Source organism: Balaenoptera physalus (genome assembly GCF_965194825.1).
Source record: "Balaenoptera physalus genome assembly, chromosome: 16".
In the NCBI taxonomy this organism is placed as follows: Eukaryota; Metazoa; Chordata; class Mammalia; order Artiodactyla; family Balaenopteridae; genus Balaenoptera; species Balaenoptera physalus.
The window spans coordinates 15,757,838-15,776,297 of NC_138898.1; the positions used below are offsets into that span (position 1 = coordinate 15,757,838).

At 48.6% G+C, this 18,460-nt stretch overlaps 1 protein-coding gene across 3 annotated transcripts in view; it reads left to right on the top strand.

Annotated features, from left to right (window-relative positions):
• Positions 1-18,460, top strand: part of RIMS4 (regulating synaptic membrane exocytosis 4) — a 64,423-nt gene that overhangs the window by 12,000 nt on the left and 33,963 nt on the right. The window contains exon 2 of one of the 3 annotated variants that reach the window (XM_082430238.1): positions 11,430-11,557. The exons of 1 other annotated variant lie outside the window; for it this stretch is intronic. In XM_082430238.1, coding sequence (XP_082286364.1) covers positions 11,430-11,557 — 128 coding nt within the window. Of the gene's footprint in view, positions 1-11,429; positions 11,558-18,460 lie in introns of those variants that run through there. One more of the 3 variants, XM_082430240.1, reaches the window with a different exon arrangement.

An 18,460-nucleotide genomic window follows, 5' to 3' on the forward strand; every position in this document is an offset into this window, starting at 1 on the left:
AGAAGGGGCAGCTGTGAGCTGGAATTGCAGAAACTCGCAGCAGCTGTGGGATGGGTGTCCTGCTCGGTAAAGGGGCTCTGGCTGGGTTGGGTCCACCCACCTGCTGTCTGGGAACTTCTGGTGACAGAGTGAGGAGAGCAGGTGTGGCCAACTCTGTGCTGGGTAGTGCCCACCCCTATTACAGGTCACCCTCTCCATGGTTCCACAAGGTGTGCGTGGTCGTTACGTTAGGTGGGGCTGGAGGAATCGAGTGTCCAGATGGACTCCTGGCTTGGCCAAGGTCAAGTTGGTGAAAGGTAGGACAGGGCTGCAAACCCGGGCCTGCCTCCAACACTTGTGGTCTTCCCAGCATTCTGTGCTGCATTTAATCTTTTCATGAATATATGTGTGTATTTTGTGCTTCCTGGTGGGTTTCTTTCCAGGTACCTCTTTTTTTATTTTTTATTTTTTTAATTAATTTATTTTTGGCTGCGTTGGGTCTTTGTTGCTGCACGTGGGCTTTTGCTAGTTGCGGCGAGCGGGGGCTACTCTTTGTTGCGGGGGGCTACTTCTCGTTGCGGTGGCTTCTCGTTGCGGAGCACGGGCTCTAGAGCGCAGGCTCAGTAGTTGTGGTGCACAGGCTTAGTTGCTCCGCGGCATGTGGGATCTTCCCGGACCAGGGCTCGAATCTGTGTCCCCTGCATTGGCAGGCGGATTCTTAACCACTGCGCCACCAGGGAAGTCTCCTAGGTACCTTTGAAAGGTGTCTATCTTGGTTTTCTGTTTTGTACCTTGCAAACATAAAGACCTTTGGGCCTGACAGGTGTTTGCCTATTTGAGCTCACCTGATCCTCATGGAAAATCGGCTTTGTTTCCAGAGAGGTGGGCAGAGGCCCTGACTGACAGGCTCCTTGAGGTGAAAAGTTAAGGGGTAGCTGCTTTGTCATGGAATGAGCCCTGAATTTGTCATAAGAAAACCTGGATTTGAGACCCCATTTCTGCCCATTTGTCAGCTGAGTGACCCTGGGCAGGTCTCTTCGAGCCTTGCTTTCTTCTTTAGGTGAACAAGTCCACAGCTGTAAGCCTCGGGTAGCCTGGCAGGTGTGCTAATGATACTGCATATAGCAAGGACCTGGCAAGGCTTTGACTGGGTTGAGGTGGGGAGTCCAAAACCAGACCTGAGGGACTTCCCTGGCGGTCCAGTGGTCAGGACTCCGTGCTTCCACTGCCAGGGGCCCAGGTTCCATGCCTGGTCAGGGAACTAAGATCCTGCAAGCCGCGTGGCGTGGCAAACAACAACAACAACAACAACAAAACAAAAAAACCCCCAGAGCTGACCTCTGTAGCGTGTGCACGGGAACCGTGTCAGATCAGGGCCCATCTGTGAAATGGGCACAGTGACGCTTGTCTTACTGTCCTAGCTTGGGCTCCCCACGAAACAAGGATTTGAGTACAAGTATTAGGTTGAACCACAGGAAACTGACATTTTTAGGAGTCAAAACAGTCAAATAGCAGTTGTACGTGGTTCATATGGTTCCCGAAGGTGATGGATGAAACTCCAGGAGGGGAATGAGAAAGTCATTTGGGGAAACAGTGTGTTATCAGCCAAGTTACCCCGGACTGAGGGCAACCGCGTTGAGTCTTCCTGGGGGCTCTGGGAAACTGTAGAACAGGGCTTGGCAAACTTCTATAAAGGGCCAGACCCTGGATGTTTTAGTCTTTACGGGTCATAAAGTCACTTTCCCAGGTGCTGGATTACACAGTTGGAGGGCAGCCACAGACAATATATAAATGGATGGGTGGCGCTGTGTTCTAACAAAACTTTATTTACAAAAATAGGCAGTGAGCTGGATTTAGCCCATGGGCCCTAGTTTGCAGACCCCCGGAGTAGAACATGTACCTCCGTTATCCCACCCAGGAGTGAGGGAGCTGGGGTGCTTATACACCAACTCCCATCAGTCACTGGTTGAAGGCCAAGGTTGGGGATGGGGACGGAGTGGGGGCAGGGGGTTGTCTGTTGCCCTTGGCCAAGAGAAACAGGCGCTGGCCGCAGGAGGTCAGGCCAGCGGTCACTGAAATGCTAAAGGGATATGGGACAGGGGATGGCTCTTGCCACCTCAGAGGCCTGACTGTGTGTGGAGAGCGTACCTGAGAGAAAGTGACAGGATGAACAAGAAAATGAGTTTGGGGTAGGGCCAGATGATCTAACTTCGCATTTCTAGCCTTTTCAGCCAGTTGTTACTTCCAGGCAAAAACCGGCTCCTCCAGTCTTTGCAGGCTTGTTCGAGAATTTTCTGCCTCCCGTACCTCTGCTTGGGCAATTTCGTCTTCTGGGATGCCCCCACCTTCCCCCTCAGGGCTCCGATGCCACTTCCTCCAGGAAGTACACCTCTCTTCTCTCGGATGGAGTTGATTGTTCCTCCTGGGCATTCACATGGCACTCTGAGCTTCTCTTCTCTCTCTCCAGCAGTTGCAAAGTCTGGCTGACATCACTTTTCACTGCCACACTGAGAGCCCCTCCAGGTCAGGGATTGTGTGATTCTCTGCTGCATCCCACCCAGGGGAGCACTGATTTGGGAAAGGCAGAGCTGAACCTCAAACCTTCCCAGCCTCTCTCCCTCCCCCTTCTCCCCTCCCTCTCTCCTTTTCTTCTCCAGTAGCTGCTGATGACCCGAGACAAGCCCAGTTTTTGCCCTCATGGAGTTTACAGTCTGGTGGGAGGGGGTTAGACATTCGACAACCCAAAGGAACAACTAATAATTTGATCATTACTGTGCTTAGTGCCACACAAGTCAAGTTCAGGGTGCCGAGGGAGGCTGGAGCTGTAAGAACTGACCTGGGGGAGAGGAGGGGAGGAGACAGCAAAGCTGAGACTTAAGGGATGAGTGGAGTTGGCCAAATGAAGGCGGGGGAGTGGCGGAGTGAGACAGGATGCCATGACTCTGAGAGCATGGATTTGGGGTCAATTATGGGAGTTGGGGGGTGCAAATCTTGGATTCTCTCAGTCTTTGTGGCTGTCTCCCCTCCCCTCATCTGTCTCTCTTCCTCCTCTCTCTCTCTCATTCTCTCTCTCGCACACACACACATACGTGCATGCACACGGATGGAAATATTGACCATAATTACTTCTGCGGGGCAGAATTATGGGTAGTTTTTGTTTTCTAGTTTGCACTTCTTTGGTATTTTCCAAATTTTCTACAATGGACGAGTCATGGCAAAAATTGAAGTCTTCAGCATCCGGAGACCACACTCCCACTGGTAGTTGTGTGACCTTGACCCCGTTGTTTAATCACTCCTGCTTCTGTCTCTCTCTGTAAGATGAGGGCAGGGATGGTTAACACACGGTACCCATCACATTCTGACACTTCACCTCCCTTAACTCATCAGAGCTTCAGAACTACTCCGTGGGGCAGGTACTGTCACTATCCCTGTTTTATAGATGGGGAAACAGGCATGGAGAGGTTAAGTACATTGCTCAAGATCACACAGTAAGAGACAGAAGTAGGATTGAAACCCAGATTTCTGACTCCAGAGTCTGAGCTTACCCACTTGGCTCTTCTGCCTGCCTCCCAGGGTCAGGATGATAATCAATAAGAAGACGCCTGTCAAGCCCTTAGCACAGTGCCTGGCACACAGTTAGTGCTCTATAGATATTAGTTCTTGTTATTATTAGCAGCTGTGCAAAGGCCCTGGGGTAGGAAAGGCACATGGTGTTTTGAAGGCACATGTGGTTAGTGAAGCAGCAGGACTGGGTCATACTAGGTCTTTAAAGTCAAGAATCTTGGATCTGAGCTTAAGGACAGTTGAGTTGAACCCTGTTGGGTTTTTAGCAGGGAAGTGACAGCCTCAGATCTGGGGTTTACAAAGACCTCTCTGGTTGTGGATGAGAAGAATGGGGCCAGGAGGCCCAGGGATGGCTCCCTTTGTTATAGTGACTCTTCCCAAATGGGTCGGACCATCCCAGCGTTGACTCCTCAGACCCTGGCAGTGATGGTGTTTTGCTGTCTAGGCTGGCTGTGTGGGCTAGAGCACAAGACACGGAAGTCAGGAGTGTGTCACCAGGCTGGTCTGGTGGTGCGGCAAGGCTGGGAGGTACCAGTTTGAAGGCAGGAACAAATTACTCTCCTGGAGATGAGGCCGGGCCAGTTCCTGTCATGTTACATTATTAAATTTGTAATCTTCATTCTAATACTTCCCAGCAGTGAATAAGAACCAAATTTAAAATAGTGGCTTTACATTTCTGGAATGAAGCTCTTTGTCAGGAACTCTTGAAACCCATAATTTCTCTCCAGAGGTGAATGTCTACATCCTTTAAAAAAAAATTAAAGTAAAAAAATAATAAAACCACTCTTTAGTTAAAGGTTGGGTTTGAAGGTTTGTCTGCAGCCCAACCCTGGCAAGAATTGAGAGTGGGGTCTGTATGTCTCCAGCCCCAGAAAAGGCTCAAAGTAGGACTGGGCCTGCAGATGCACTGGGCCTCCCAAGATATTTAAACCCCTAAATCTGGGCCTTGCTAGGGAAGAAAGGTGGGAGAAGCCGCATGCCTGCCTCACCCGCAAGTCTGTTGATTTGCGGGTTTTTTCTTTTTTACCGTTTTTGGCCGCGTCGTGCAGCATGTGGGATTTTAGTTCCCCGAACACGGATCGAACCTGTGCCCCCTGCAGTGGAAGCGTGGAGTCTTAACCACTGGACCGCCGGGGAAGTCCAGAATCTGTTGATTTGCGAAAGGGTTTGGTAAAAAATTAGACCGCAGTCTTTAGGAGGATTGCCCCGTGTCAGGCTGTGATGAGTTTTCTCATGACCCATTTGGTGGGCGGTCGACCCGGCTGCCGGTGGAACCATGGGCTGTGTCATTCCTGCCTTTACACTTAGCAAGAAGGGCCCTGATCCGGGGTCACCAGCACTACTGGGCTGATCTCCAGCCCTCCTCACTGGGTGAGGAATCTATGGGGCAATGGGGACATGCCCACCTGGACCCCCCTTTCTAGGCCATGTTCCGGGTACGTGGGACGCTGGAATTTCCCGTCCAAACGGCCCTGAGTCAGCATCTGGGGTCTGTCCAGACCCCTTCTCTAGGCCCCTCCTCCATCACGGGTGTCCTGATACATGGCCCCAAAGTAGCTGTTTGTGGAGGTGAGAACAGAACACATGTGTACAGAGTGGGCCCCTGGATATGCGGGGGTGGGGAGGAAGGGAAGGGATGGGCTACAGTAGAGGGCCTGTATTCAGCTCCTCTCTCCATATTCAGCCATGGAACTCAGAGGATTCTAAATTTGAACCTGTCCTGGCCTTCAAGGTCATTATGAAGGCATATTTGTCAGAATGGAAGGATAGAACATGTTTTATGTAAGAGCCTGATTTATAACTTTTAAACATTTAGAATAAGTATGACGGCCTCCATTGTACTTTTGCCCTGGGCCCTCCACTGTTGGGTGGGGACTTTGCATCATCCTTTGAGAGTGAGAGCCGCCCAGGGATGGCTCTTCCCCTCGTGGTCCCACATGTGGGCTCCGGTGCACACACATGGCTCATATGGCATGTTTGTGCTAGTCTCACCCCCACCCCAGGTGATTGAATTTAAATGGTACCTCCCGTAAAAGGATGAATTAGAAAAAGGCCCGTGGGGTGTACCGCCTGGCCAGTGAAAACAGGCTATGTTTCCACCCACCTCAGTTGGGCACCTTTGTGCAGGTAGCAACCTGTCCAGTAGTTCACAGGGTCCCCTGGACCTGAACCAGAGAGGGGCCCTGAGCAAGACTGCCAGGGAAAGTGCTGACACTCTGGGGTCCCAAGATAATCATTAAAGTCATTTTACATTTTCAGTAATCATCCTTATCATGACAACAAATGTTTATTTTGTGTTTCTCACATGCCGGGTACTCTGAGCACTTTATCTGGATTATCCTATCAAAATGTCAGAATACGAAGGGGGTACAACTGTCATGCCCATTGCACACATTAGGAAACTGAGGCTCAGAGAAGAGACGCTCGTCTTTGGCTCAGGGTCATTCAACAGTAAGGTCAAATGCAGGTCTGCCTGAGCCCATGAATCTATGGGCCTGACCACTGCTCTGCACTGCCCTTTCTCATTTTAAAGTGTTATTTATGCAGTCAGCGTATTTACTGACCCCCTACTCCAATGTGCTGGATGCTGAGGTAGGTGTGGAGTAAGACGGGGGCCTCCCGCAGCCAAGGAGGAGAGACAAGTAGAGCAGATAACTGGGTGACCCCATTGAGCCGGGGGTGCTGAGTACAGCCTTGAAGGGTGAGAAGCTGTTTACGAGGCTGGAGTGGAGTGGGGGAGGGAGGTGCTTCAGGCCACTGGGCGTTCTGTGTGGTCAAGGAGGAGTATCCTGAGGTTTATTGATGCCTTGTGGGTAGGTGCATTAAGAGATGGGTGTGGGTCTACAAAACAGAAATAAGAGTTACAGATGTAGAAAACAAATTTATGGTTACCAGGGGGTAAGGGGGGGAGGGATAAATTGGAAGATTGGGATTGACATATACATACTACTACATATAAAATAGATAACTAATAAGGACCTACTGTGTAGCATAGGGAACTCTACTCAATACTCTGTAGTAATGGCCTGTATGGGAAAAGAATCTAAAAAAAGAGTGCATATATGTGTATGTATAACTGATTCACTTTGCTGTACACCTGAAACGTAACACAACATTGTAAATCAACTATCCTCCAATAAAAATTTTTAAAAAACCCAGATGGGTGTGGGGAGGAGGTGGGGTCAGGAAAGGGGGGTGGCAGGTTGGGAAAGGCTCTGGAGCTGTGTCCAGGACCTGGCCCTTCTTGAAGACCAGAGCTGTGTCATCCTCTTCAGGCATCTGCTGAGATGAGTGGTACTTACCAGTCTACCCACCAGCACCATCCTTTTCAGAGTCGGAAAGGCGAGATTGCAAGAGGAGTGAAGGGTCCTTTGGTGCATTTCTGGCCGGGTTGAGTTTGGAACCCAGGCCTCTGAGCCCTCCCAGGCTGTATTCTAGTTCCTTCACGAGCCGGGAGAGTGGGAGAGTCACTCCTTATCATTTTAGTTTCTTAAAACAATCTTGTGCTGTCACAAGTTTCAAACGCTTGTATAGTTATTCTAGCTTGCGTTTTCTGAGCATACGCCACGTTCCCGGTGCTGTGATCAGATTTCATGCGTGTTACCTTGGACAGTCCTCAGAGTGAGCCTCTGAGGGGGGGGGGGGGTCCTGTTGTTGCTGTTCCCATTTCACAGATGAAGAAATGAAGGACCTCTCCCAAGGTCGCCCACACAGCAAATGGCAGAGCCAGTTTCCTTGAGCCTAACCTCCTCAGGCTATGCTCTGTGTACCCAAACTTCGGGAAAATGCAGAGAAAGCACACAGAAAGAAAATTAAAATGACTCCAATTCTATATAATCCAAGAGCAGAATGTTTAACCACTGGGGCTGTTTCTCTCCAGTTGTGTGTGTCTGTATGTGTGTGTGTACAATGCATGTGTGCAGGAATGCGTGTTTAAACCAAGGCAGGGTCACACTGTGATACTCTTTTGTAAACCAAAGCCACTATTTAAGAATCACCTTAAAAGGACCTTCACGGGCTGGTCTCTACAGGGACACTGATTTCTAGGATCAGGTCTAGAACTGCATCAGACTTGCCAAGGCAGGACCAGGGACAGCACCAGGGAGCTCACTCGAATAGCCACGGTTCATTTTTTCCCCCTGCTTTCTGCTCCTGTTCTTGTAAAAATAAAATAAAATAAAATAAATTAAAAAACTGACAGACCTACCCAGGATTTTATTCCATGCCTGGCCCGGCATTTAAATGCAAGAAGCAGAAGGCTTGCGAACTATAAATAGACCCGGCTGCTTCTGAACAGTGGCAGGGAGAATTTGTAGGTCCTGTTTCCTCCGAACCTGGTGTGACCTGGATTACTTCCTTCCTGCAGCGGTTGCTTTCCTCGCTGTCTCCTCTGCCCATCCTTTGTGGAGCAGAGCACGTCCCTCTCTGCAAATGCTTGGTGACCGTCTACACTGGGCCTCGGTCCTGAGCGAGCCACCACCAGCCCCATCACAGCCTGGGGTAGCAGGGGTGGACACGGACACACATGTGCACAAGTGAAAATCTCGTCATTGGAGAAGCCCAAAGAGGGGTCCCTAGTTCTGGGAGTCAGGAGAGGCTTCCTGGAGGAGGAGACGCTGAAGCTGGAAAAGGAAAAGAGGACGCAGGGAACCCGGGGAAGGGGTGGCCTGGGAGAAGGAGTCTATGGGGCTGTGGGTGTAATGCTTGGCACAGAGCAAGTTTTTGTGGTTAGTAAGCGATCACACGCTTCTTGAGGGCACATCCTGGGTTCCTTTGGTGGCTTCCATGGCTTCTAGCATCCAGCAATGCTGAGTACAGAGGCTACTCAGCATTTCACTAGCCCAGTGATTCTTCACCTGCTCTGCCCATGCTCTTCCATCTGCAACCAGGATCCTGAGCGACTCAATTAAAAACCTCAGCTGGAACCTGGAAATCTACTTCTTCACTAGCTCCCCAGGTGATTCTGATGTTCCACCTCATTTGGGATTCGCGGTGCTGACCCAGGCTCCCATCTGGGGACCATGCCTCAGACCCCCAGTCGACCCCCAGTCCAGTGGGGGTCCACCCTCGGATGACAGTGAAGGGAGCTCATACCCTCTCAGGGCGGTTCCTTCCATTGACAGAGAGCTCGACTGCAGAAAGGCCTTCTCCCCTTGTGCCGAGTCACCGTCACCATTAATCCTAACACAGCAATGATATGGAAAATCTAATTTGTACAGTCCTTTGTTGTCTACAAAGTACTTATATAATTCGAGAGGCGATAGATTTTAAATTCAGACAGACCTGCATTTAAACCCTGCCCCCCCCCTTTTTTTGTCCTACCCTGTTGGCTGTGTCCTTAAACGAACGACTTCTCCATGTCTCAGTGCTTATGTCTTAAATGGAGATAATAATAGTACTTACCTCTCAGGTCATTGGGAGAATTGAGTAACATGCATGCTACAGGCTCAGTACAGTAGTAAAGCACTTACTCCATAATAGTTTATTATTATCATTATTACTGCTATTACTGTTACGTAAAATAACTGTTACGTAAAATGTTTACATGGTAAATTCAACATCCAAGAGGTTTTTACTGAGCGCTGAATGTGTACCCTACTATACGTGATGAGCTACGTCGTCAGAAAGTTCTCACTAAATGACAGTCGTCATTGTCAGTATTATTAGGATGATTTGAGCCTTACAGAGTTGGAGTAGGTGGTAAAATCACCCACCTTTTACGGATAGGAAGATGAAGCTCAGAGGGTTAATGGGTTTCTAGAGCCCCCTCAGCTGGTAAGAGATGGGATGGGAATTTAATCCATGTCTTCCGTCTAATCCTCTTCTTTTCTCCCACCTTCAGTAGGCTTTTGGAACAGTCAATTGTGAAGGAAGGAAGGAAGGGAAGGAGGGAGACCATTATATTACAGGGTTAAGGGTTAAGGGGCTCCTCTGGCCTTAGCCCCCGTGGTTTTCTCCACGGCAGGCAGGTCCACAAGGTTCTTTCTCTTCTCTCCCTCCACAATTTCTCACCAGGGAGATCCAGCTTTGTTGCGTTTGAGCATCTTGCAGGCATAAAAGAGTCCTCGGGGAGCATTGTGTGGCCGGGCAGCTCAGCACGCTTCCCCCAGGCTGGTTTTGCAGCCGGAGTGCGGTCTGATCTGCTCTGGCAGCTGCGGGTGCCATTGACACCTTGTCCACTGTCTGCAGCCCCGACTCCACCCTGAGTCACTGCCTGGTACCCACAGCACGGCATCCCCAAGTCCAGGGCCCACCAGATTTATTGGGTCCAGGGCTTGCCCTGGCTGGCTGCGGAATGCCCCCTGCTTTCAGTCTCCTTCCTGTCCCAGGAAAGCGAGCAGGAGCTTCAGCCACTGAGTTCTGTCTCCCAGGGAACTGGCCGTTCAGCTGGATCTCTCTCCACTGGATAGAAGGCCCCGTCCCCGTTAGAGAACCTGCAGACTTCAACAAGGCAATGGGAATTGTTGTAGCTAGCAGAGGGTCCCTGTAGCCAGACATACGGGCGGGTTCCTTGCCGGCAAGGTGGGTCCCAAGCCAATGGCTCTCGTGTCTTTTATTCTGTACAAGATGTCGACTTAAGCTTCCCTCTTACAAGCCTTTCTGAGCTTGCTCTCTCCCTTGCACAACTTCAGCTGCCCTGTTTCCATCTCCCTTTCCATTCACTTCAGTAATCAGGCAAATCTAATTTCTAATAGCCTCTGACAGTAGGAAAATGCTAGGTTGAGGGTCAAGAGACCAAATTCAAGACCAGTGCTGTCCGATAGAAATTTCTGCGATGGAATGTTCTGTTTCTGTGCTGTCCAAAATGGCAGGCACTAGCCACATGTGGCTGTTCAGCACTTTAACTGTGGTTAGTGCAACAGTGGAACTAAATTCTTAATTTTTTAAAATTGTAATTAATTTAAGTGGTCGCATGTGGCTCGTGGCTACTATATTGGGCAATACAGCTCTAGACCCAGCTCTAAATATATTGAGCTCTGAGACCTTGAGCACGTTTCTTGCCCTCTCTGGGAAGATGAGGGGTGCAATTCGGGAATCCAGAAGGAGGCCGTCTGGAATAGAGACTGAGGTCAGGGATCAGCTACAACTGGAGTAGGTTCCAGTTCTGCCAGATACCAACATGTGATCTTGGGCAAGTCACTTAACCTCTCCGTGCTTCAGTGTCCCCATTTGTAAATGGGGCATAGTAACAATCACCTCACAGGGTTAAATGAAATACCACGAATCTCTTAAGTGCCTCACTCCCAGTAGGCTCTTGACAAATTGTCGAAGTAGGAACACATGTTCTCCTCCTGCCTCTTTGGACAACTCTGACAATTCTTGCTTTAGCTACAAATGTATATAACGTGCTTCCTTTTGGGACCGGAAGTCATCCCCTTGACCTCTTGAAATTATGTCCAAGTTGTGTCATTGTGCATCTATTTTTTTTTTTTTTTCTGGAGAAAACCAGAGTTTTTTAAAAAGAGATAAACAACTTTCAAAAGATTTGTAAAGGAGTCCAAAAGGTTTAAAAACTCAGGGAAGGAAGGAAACTGGTACTCACTCACTCACAGGGCTTGGGCAACAGGGCTGGTAAGATCAGAAGACGTCAGACTCTGGCCCCAGACTGCCAGCATTCCGGTTCTAGCCCTGCCACCTCCAAGATGCATAAACCTTGTCGAACTTCAGCTTCCCCATCTGTAAAATGTGGGTAGCATAGGAGCTATTTCATGAGTTGCTGTGGGGATCAAATAAATGAGTCCATGTTAATTGTGTAGCGTAGCACACAGCGCACAGCCAGTGCCCGGTGCGTGCTAGCTGCCTTATCAGCAGCGTCATCGTCGTCATCACCATCATTTCCATCCACCGTGTGCCAGGCTTGATGCAAAGTGTGCTTGTCTCCCCAGGTCTGTGCTTTCTCACCTGCCGCGTCATCTCCGACGTCATCTCAGACCGCTGCCCTTTCTCATTCGGCTCCAGCTGCTCTGGCCTCCTTGTTTGTCAGGCATACCAGATGTAAATCCACTTGCAGTCTGTATGTTTGTGTCCTCTGTGTTGGGAGCACTTTCCCCACAGATATCCAGGTGGCTCATTTCTTCACCTCCTTCACGTAGCATGGTGACGCCTCCCTGACCTCTGTCTAAAACCAAAACACCCACCCCTGCACCCATCACCTTCTATCACCCTCTGTGTCTTCACGTACTTGTGGACTTTGGTGTTTGCTTGCCTCCCCTGGATCGGAGCTTCAGGAGGACAGATGGTTTCCCTTATTTTTGTTCCTTGCTTTAGCTCCAGTGCCTAGAGCAGTACTTGACATATAGAAGGTGCTCAGAAAAATGCTTGGCGAATGAGTGAATGAGCGAATGGATCTCATTCTGTCTGAGATAGGCTCCTGTGGGATCCTCAAACCCCAGGCGATGTCTCCCGTGTAATATGTCCACTCAATAAGTATTCCCTGTGTGAACCCTCCTCCGTGCCAGCTTAATCTCTGTGCCAGGGACAGAAGGATGAAGAACACCCCAGCTCTTGAAGAAGAACTCGTAGGCCTGGGGGTGGGGGTGGGGTGACCACAGCCATGTCCTCTTCCAAGCGCTTACTGCAGTTGTAACTACCAAATTGCCCTGCCATCCTGTCTGTGGTCTGTCTTCCACCCTAGACTGGAAAGGCTCAGTGCACAGGGACCCCCATCTGCCTTGCTCGATGCTGTGTCCTCAGCACTAGTACAAGGCCCGGCACGTGTATGTGGACCGGATGCATGACTGAACAGGATACAGGGTGTGGTGGGATAGGAACTGGCAGAGGGTTTGTGGTTGTACCAAGGAAGGGCGGAGCCGTGGAAGGATTCACATGGGAGGTGAGGAACTTTCCCCGGTCCCTTGGCAGCTTGCCTTGACCTTCACTTGGCCAACGATGGAGCATCTTGGGAAGATGGGAGGGTGGTGGCTTCCCCTCCCTCAGGAGGCTGGGTGGCCCGCCGCAGCCCTTCCGTATTTCAGCTTCTGCCTGCGCCTCTGTCCTTGGAGTTAAAAATAACCAAAGATGAGAGTGCAAGGACACACTGTCCTTCTTTGCTGTGGAGCAGGGATTCTGCTACCTCGTCTCAAAGGGGGCTGCAGGGTGGCAGGTTTGAGAAGCCAGCAGCTTAAAGAATTATCCCTTCCTGCTCCCTTGAGGACAAGCACAGACCTCACTCTCCCCAATCTGGGATGACTCCAAATGAGTTCTGGAATGTCACAGCTAGAAGGGCTCTCCAGCCTCCAGGTAGGCTGGTTACCTGGCAGGAAGCCCATAGCCCTCCAGGCCTGGGACCTTGGCAGACATTACCAATCAATTAAGCCCCCCCCCCTTTCCTGGGACCATGGCAGGCATCACCAGTCAATCACAGCACCCTTTTCTGCCAAATCCAGACATAGTCTAAGAATTCTTAACGCGGGATATTTTAGGCAACAGCTACCAGAGTTGGCATAAAAAGAGAAAACCTGTGTATCATCGTAATCTAGTCCAGTCCCCTCATGGTGGGGAAACGGAAGCTCAGAGAGGTGCAGAAACTTGTCTCATTTTACACTGCAGGTCCATAGTGGAGCTAGGACCAGACCCAGGAGTCCTAACTCTGCTGGGACTTTTTTCCCTCTGTCCCCTACTGCATCCTCTTTTCCATGAGAACTAAGGTTTGTCCAAAGGAAGGGTTTTTTAACCCATGGACTGCAAGCCTCAAAATTTTATACAACGTACTGTGTGTATGTGCTGACAGGTACTTTTCTAAGGAAAGTGAGAATAGCTTCCATCAGCTTCCCAAGAGGATCCTTGCACAACTAAGAAAGGCAAAGAAATCAGAAAAGAGGGTGAGTGGAATGGGTTAGCGTCTTGCTACTCAGAGTGTGGGCTGCAGACCGGCAGCATCAACTTCACCTAGGAGTTGTTAGAAATACAGACTCTCAGGCCCCACCCAGACCTGCTGAATCAGAATCTGCATTTTAACCAGATCCCCAGGTGATTCATTTGCATATTAAAGTTTGAGAAGCACAGGGCTGGAATTGGGAAGTGTAGCCTTTGGTTTCCTGAAAGTGTATGGAGTACTTGCTGAGTGCCAGGCACCCTTGCCAGTCTACAAGAGGACCATGGTCCTTGCTCTCATTTGAGGGAGCAGAAAGAAACCTAGGCTTCTTAGCCAAGATGGGGCCCAGCTGCTCTGCAGCTCAGCTAAGGCCACAACAAAGGAGGGATTTGTTTAAACTGTCGAAGGTAAAGGATGGAACTTCCATCCAGCGAATATGAGACCCCAGCATGCATTAAGCGAGTGTGTGGGGAGGTTCTCGCCTGGAAAGCGTTAGGTGGGTGCTGGGGTAGCTGGTCTCCTTTGCAGTGGTGCTGAGAGGGGCTGGTTTTCGAGCAGTCATGGGATTTGGATGAGTTGAGTGGCAACCGAGAAGGAATGCTGCTTGAGGCCAGCTTCACCAGCAGCCTCTGGTGCCGAGAGCCACTCATCTAAGGTAGGTTTGCTCTCATGAGGAACGGTGCCAGGTGGTTCCAGCTGGTACCAATGGATCTCAGGTGTTCCTGGCTAGTTCTTCTGGGTCTGATAGGCTCTGAAGGAAGCTGACCACGTGTAGACCGGGGAAGGTGGTGTTGCTGATGGGGGGAGGCTTGTCCAGGGACACAGAGGAATGTTTGCCCTGGTGGGACTGTCATTAAGGAATTCAACCCCTGTGCTCCATGTAACCACCGCATATTTCATCCATGTGCCATTGTGGGGATCCAAGCGCATGTGGGTGCTTTGAAGATGGCACACCTGGGGTCCCAACCGCCGAGCCCAGGCCTCGTCTGGCCTTTGCAACAGGCCTTGTGCGCTGGCCTCTTGCTCAGCTGGAGCCCTTTGCTGCCCCTGGCAGAGGCCAGTGCTGACCTGAAAAGCCTACTCACCCGACACTACTGGGTCCTTGATTCTGTGAGGGTCAGTGTAGAATAAGGGTTAACAGGAGGGCGTGGGAAATGATACACACACACACGCACACACACGCAGAGCTTTACTGAGATAATTCACATACCATACAATTCACCCATTTAAAGTGTACAATTCAGTGGGTTCTACTATATTCACAGAGTTATGCAGTCATCACCACAATCAATTGTAGAACATTCCCCCCTCCAGGCCCCCAAAAGAAACCTGTACCCATTAGTCGTCACACTCCAGTCCCCCCTCACCCCAGCCCCTAGCAACTACTACTCTGTTTTTTCTACCTCTGTGGATTTGCCTCTTCTGGATATTTCATATAAATAGTCACATAAATAGAATATGTGGTGTTTCATGACTGGCTTCTTTCATTTTGCATATTTTCAAGGTTCATCTCTGTTGAAGCATTTGTCAGTAGTTCATTCTTTTTTATGGCTGAATAATATTCCAATAGATGGATATACTACTACATTTTGCTTATGGAGTCATCAGTTGATGGACATTTGGGTTGTTTCCAGTTTTTGACTGTTATGAATAATGCTGCTGTGAACATATGTGTTCAACTCTGTGTGTGGATAGGATGGGTTTGTTTTGCATTGTCTCTCCACCACTCACTTGCTGTGGGACCTTGGGCAAACTGCTTCAGTTCTCAGAGGCTCAGTTTTCTGAGAATTTCTGGGAGTTAGGGATGCTGCTGTCTATCTCAGAGTATTATTGATAATAGTGGCTATAATTTACTGAGTGCCTTTATCTTTTTAAAAAATTTTTCTCTTTTTTTTGGTCATGCCACGTGGCTTGTGGGATCGTAGTTCCCCGACCAGGGATCGAACCTGGGCTCCTGGCAGTGAGAGCGCCGAGTCCTAACCACTGGACCGCCTTTTATCATGATAAGATAAAAGCATCCTGAGTGCCTTTATCTTATCATGACAGTCACTTCCATATGCTGTGTTCTTGAGTTCAGCCGCACAAGGGGCACGAGAAGATTTATTTCACGTTAATGCGGACTTGTGCTATAATAGGCTAACATGCTGCCTTGTTACAGCAAATCATTTTGGTAGCTTGATGAGTTCTCGTTCCAATGTATGTGCCTAGGGAGAGAATTTCCTTACCTCCTCTACACCTTTGGCCTTTTTACATTATTAGGGGCATATTTTTATCTTTACTTTTGTATATTAAAAAAAATTTTTTTTTTTTGAAGTATACCTAGAGAAGAGTGCAGTAATTAGAAGAGCTATCTCATGGTTCCATCATTTCTATTTTCTCTCTGCCATGAGACTAGCCCTATCCTAGATAGGGCTTGCTCCTCATCCTGGATTCCAGAAGAATCCATGGAGTAGAGCTATAGCTAACTCACAAGGGACATTTAATATGAGCAAGAACTAAACCATGGTTCTATAAGCCACTGAGATTTGGGGGTCACTTGTGAGTGCAACACAACCTAGTGAGAGCTAACCAATACATTTAATCCTTATAACAAAGTAAGGTGGGTTTTATTACTGTTTCTGTTTTTTGAGGGAACCGAGGCTCAGAGAAGTTCAGTAACTTTCTTTAGTTTACTCAGATAGTCTCAGAGGGCTTCTAGTCCCAAACCCAGTTATTCAGACTCCAGAGCCTGTGCTCTTAAGAAGATGGAAGCACATGGGCTGTTTGGTGAATGATGAGTAATCCAGTGTGGATGGAACACCTGGTATGTGCATGATGTCAGACTTGTAGTATAGGTTTGGGGCAGATCCTGGAAGCCTTGAAAGCTGTGTGGATTATGAAGCTTCCTAGTGCCAGATGGGACCATAGACTGTACCTTTTGCTCACAACCCAGCTTCTCCCAGCGCTTGCTCAGCTTGTCCCAAGAGCTGGTGGGAATGGCTTCCTGGGGAAACTGGTGGGAATTGTAAATTGTCTTCCTTCCAGTGATTGCTGAGATGCCCCTTCTCCAGAAAGTCTTCCCACTCTGGAGTCTTCCCATGCCCTCGGTAGACCGGGAGCTGGAATAGAGTGAATGACGTTCCCCTGGCCATCCCTGCTAAGTGTAGGACCTCCCCCTGCCCCAAATGCATTTACTCTGCATTCAGAACTCTTTGTCCTCAGTTTATATTTTGGTTCCACATTTTTGCCCTCTCTCTACATGTTTTCCATTTGTCAGTATAGCCTTTGGTTGTGGTCACCCAAAATGTAGTACTTCCATCTACAATAAAATCTTAACGATTTTATTTGTAGTCAAGTATAACTCAGCATTGAAATAATTCTCCCTACAACCCAGACCCTACCTCTACTTCCAGTGCTGTATTAATTATCTTCTCCTTGGCTCTCATAATGTTGTGTATATCTTTGCCCTTGAACTATACTATCTTGTAATTATAACACCTTGTGTTAATATTGCCCCTTTAATTGGCTGACTCCTGGTAGATTGGGAGTTTCAGCCAGGTCTGGGCTTAATTCATCTGTGTTAGGAGTCTCCAGCACAGGCCCTGGCTCTGAATAGGCACTTAGTAAGAGTTTTTTGAATAAATGATAATTATTTATCTGTTTCATCTCCTCTCCCCATCTATTAACTGTAAGTTCCTTAAGGACAAGGACTGTGTCTTATTAGAATCTGCAAGATCAAGAAAAGCATGGTATAGGAAATGAGCTCAATAAATATATACTTCACTGGATAAGTGAGAATAACATTTCCTTCCAGGAGCAGAACCCTGTAGAGTCGCAAAGCACATTTATATACCTTACTGAGTTGATCCTCTCAAATCTTCAAATTCTCCCTGTCTAGTGTTCCCAAATCCCTATCATGTGCTCTTTGCCTTCCTTGCGCCTGCCTATTTCATCTGTGCGTCTTCATGATTTCTCCCTCTTCCCCCTTCAGATCCTCTTGGATAAAGGTCTTCGGGACCCTGCCCCCCCGCCATCCCCAGTGAAAAGTGGCCTAAAGGGCAAAAATTACACTCTGGTCTGGATTCACTAACCTCCCTGAGTCAGCTTTCTCTTCTGAAAATGGAGACACTAGTGGTTGTGAGGCTTGGATGAAGTAATGTCTGCTGAGCACCTGTCATAGGTTCTGGCTGAGCCCAGTAAGTGGGAGTTCCTGTTTTTACATGGAAGGGTGGGATTTGAGACATCAGCAAGCCCATGGGAAGGAACTGTGGTTTTAAAACAAACGGGGGATAGGGTTGCTTTGTTCTGAGATCTCTGCTCCCTGTGAGGTGCTACCTCTGTTTCAGGCAAGCCCAGACCCCGGATCCGGTCAGCACCACGGACAGTTCCTGCTGCATCTGGATGTCCAGCTAATTGCAAGTCGCAATGTTATTTTATGTGCCACCACGAGAGATTAAAAACATGTCAGAATTTAACTATGACATGCTATCAGTTGTCATTCACATCTTAATTTCAGAGATGTTGAAAAGTGTGTCTTAGAATCAATGAAATAATGACAATTTTGTGAGAGATGGTATCAGTGAGCTGTTGACCCCTGACCCTTGAAGAGGTTAATTATAATCGCCAGCACTTTTTGAATGCCTACTGTGCTCCAGGCCTTTTTCACTCCTCCCTCTCCTGTCCTGGGTGCTGTCTGCCCTCTATACACTGACTTAACAAATACTACATTTGGGGAATATAAATGTAAGCCAAATAGACAGTTGACAGTTTTCTCAGTCTCCTTCCTAAAATATTCTAGTCCTGAGCCTCATCGTTTCAGAGTATTGCTTCCTGCTGAAGGATAATCTACGTCTTACTTTCCAGTCCACATCTTGCTTAACCCGTTTAAAGAGCATGTCAAATGCGTATCCTGTGACCCAGTAATTTCATTCCTAGGTATGTGCCCAGAAGAGATGTACACAGATGGTCACCAAAAGACATGCACAAGATTGTATCTGGCAGAGCTATGTGTAATATCTCCAAACTGGAAACTACCCAAATGCTCATCAACAGTAGAAAGAATAAAAATAATTTTGATATGTTCACACAATGTAAGACAATAAAGCCACGAGAATGAATGAACTG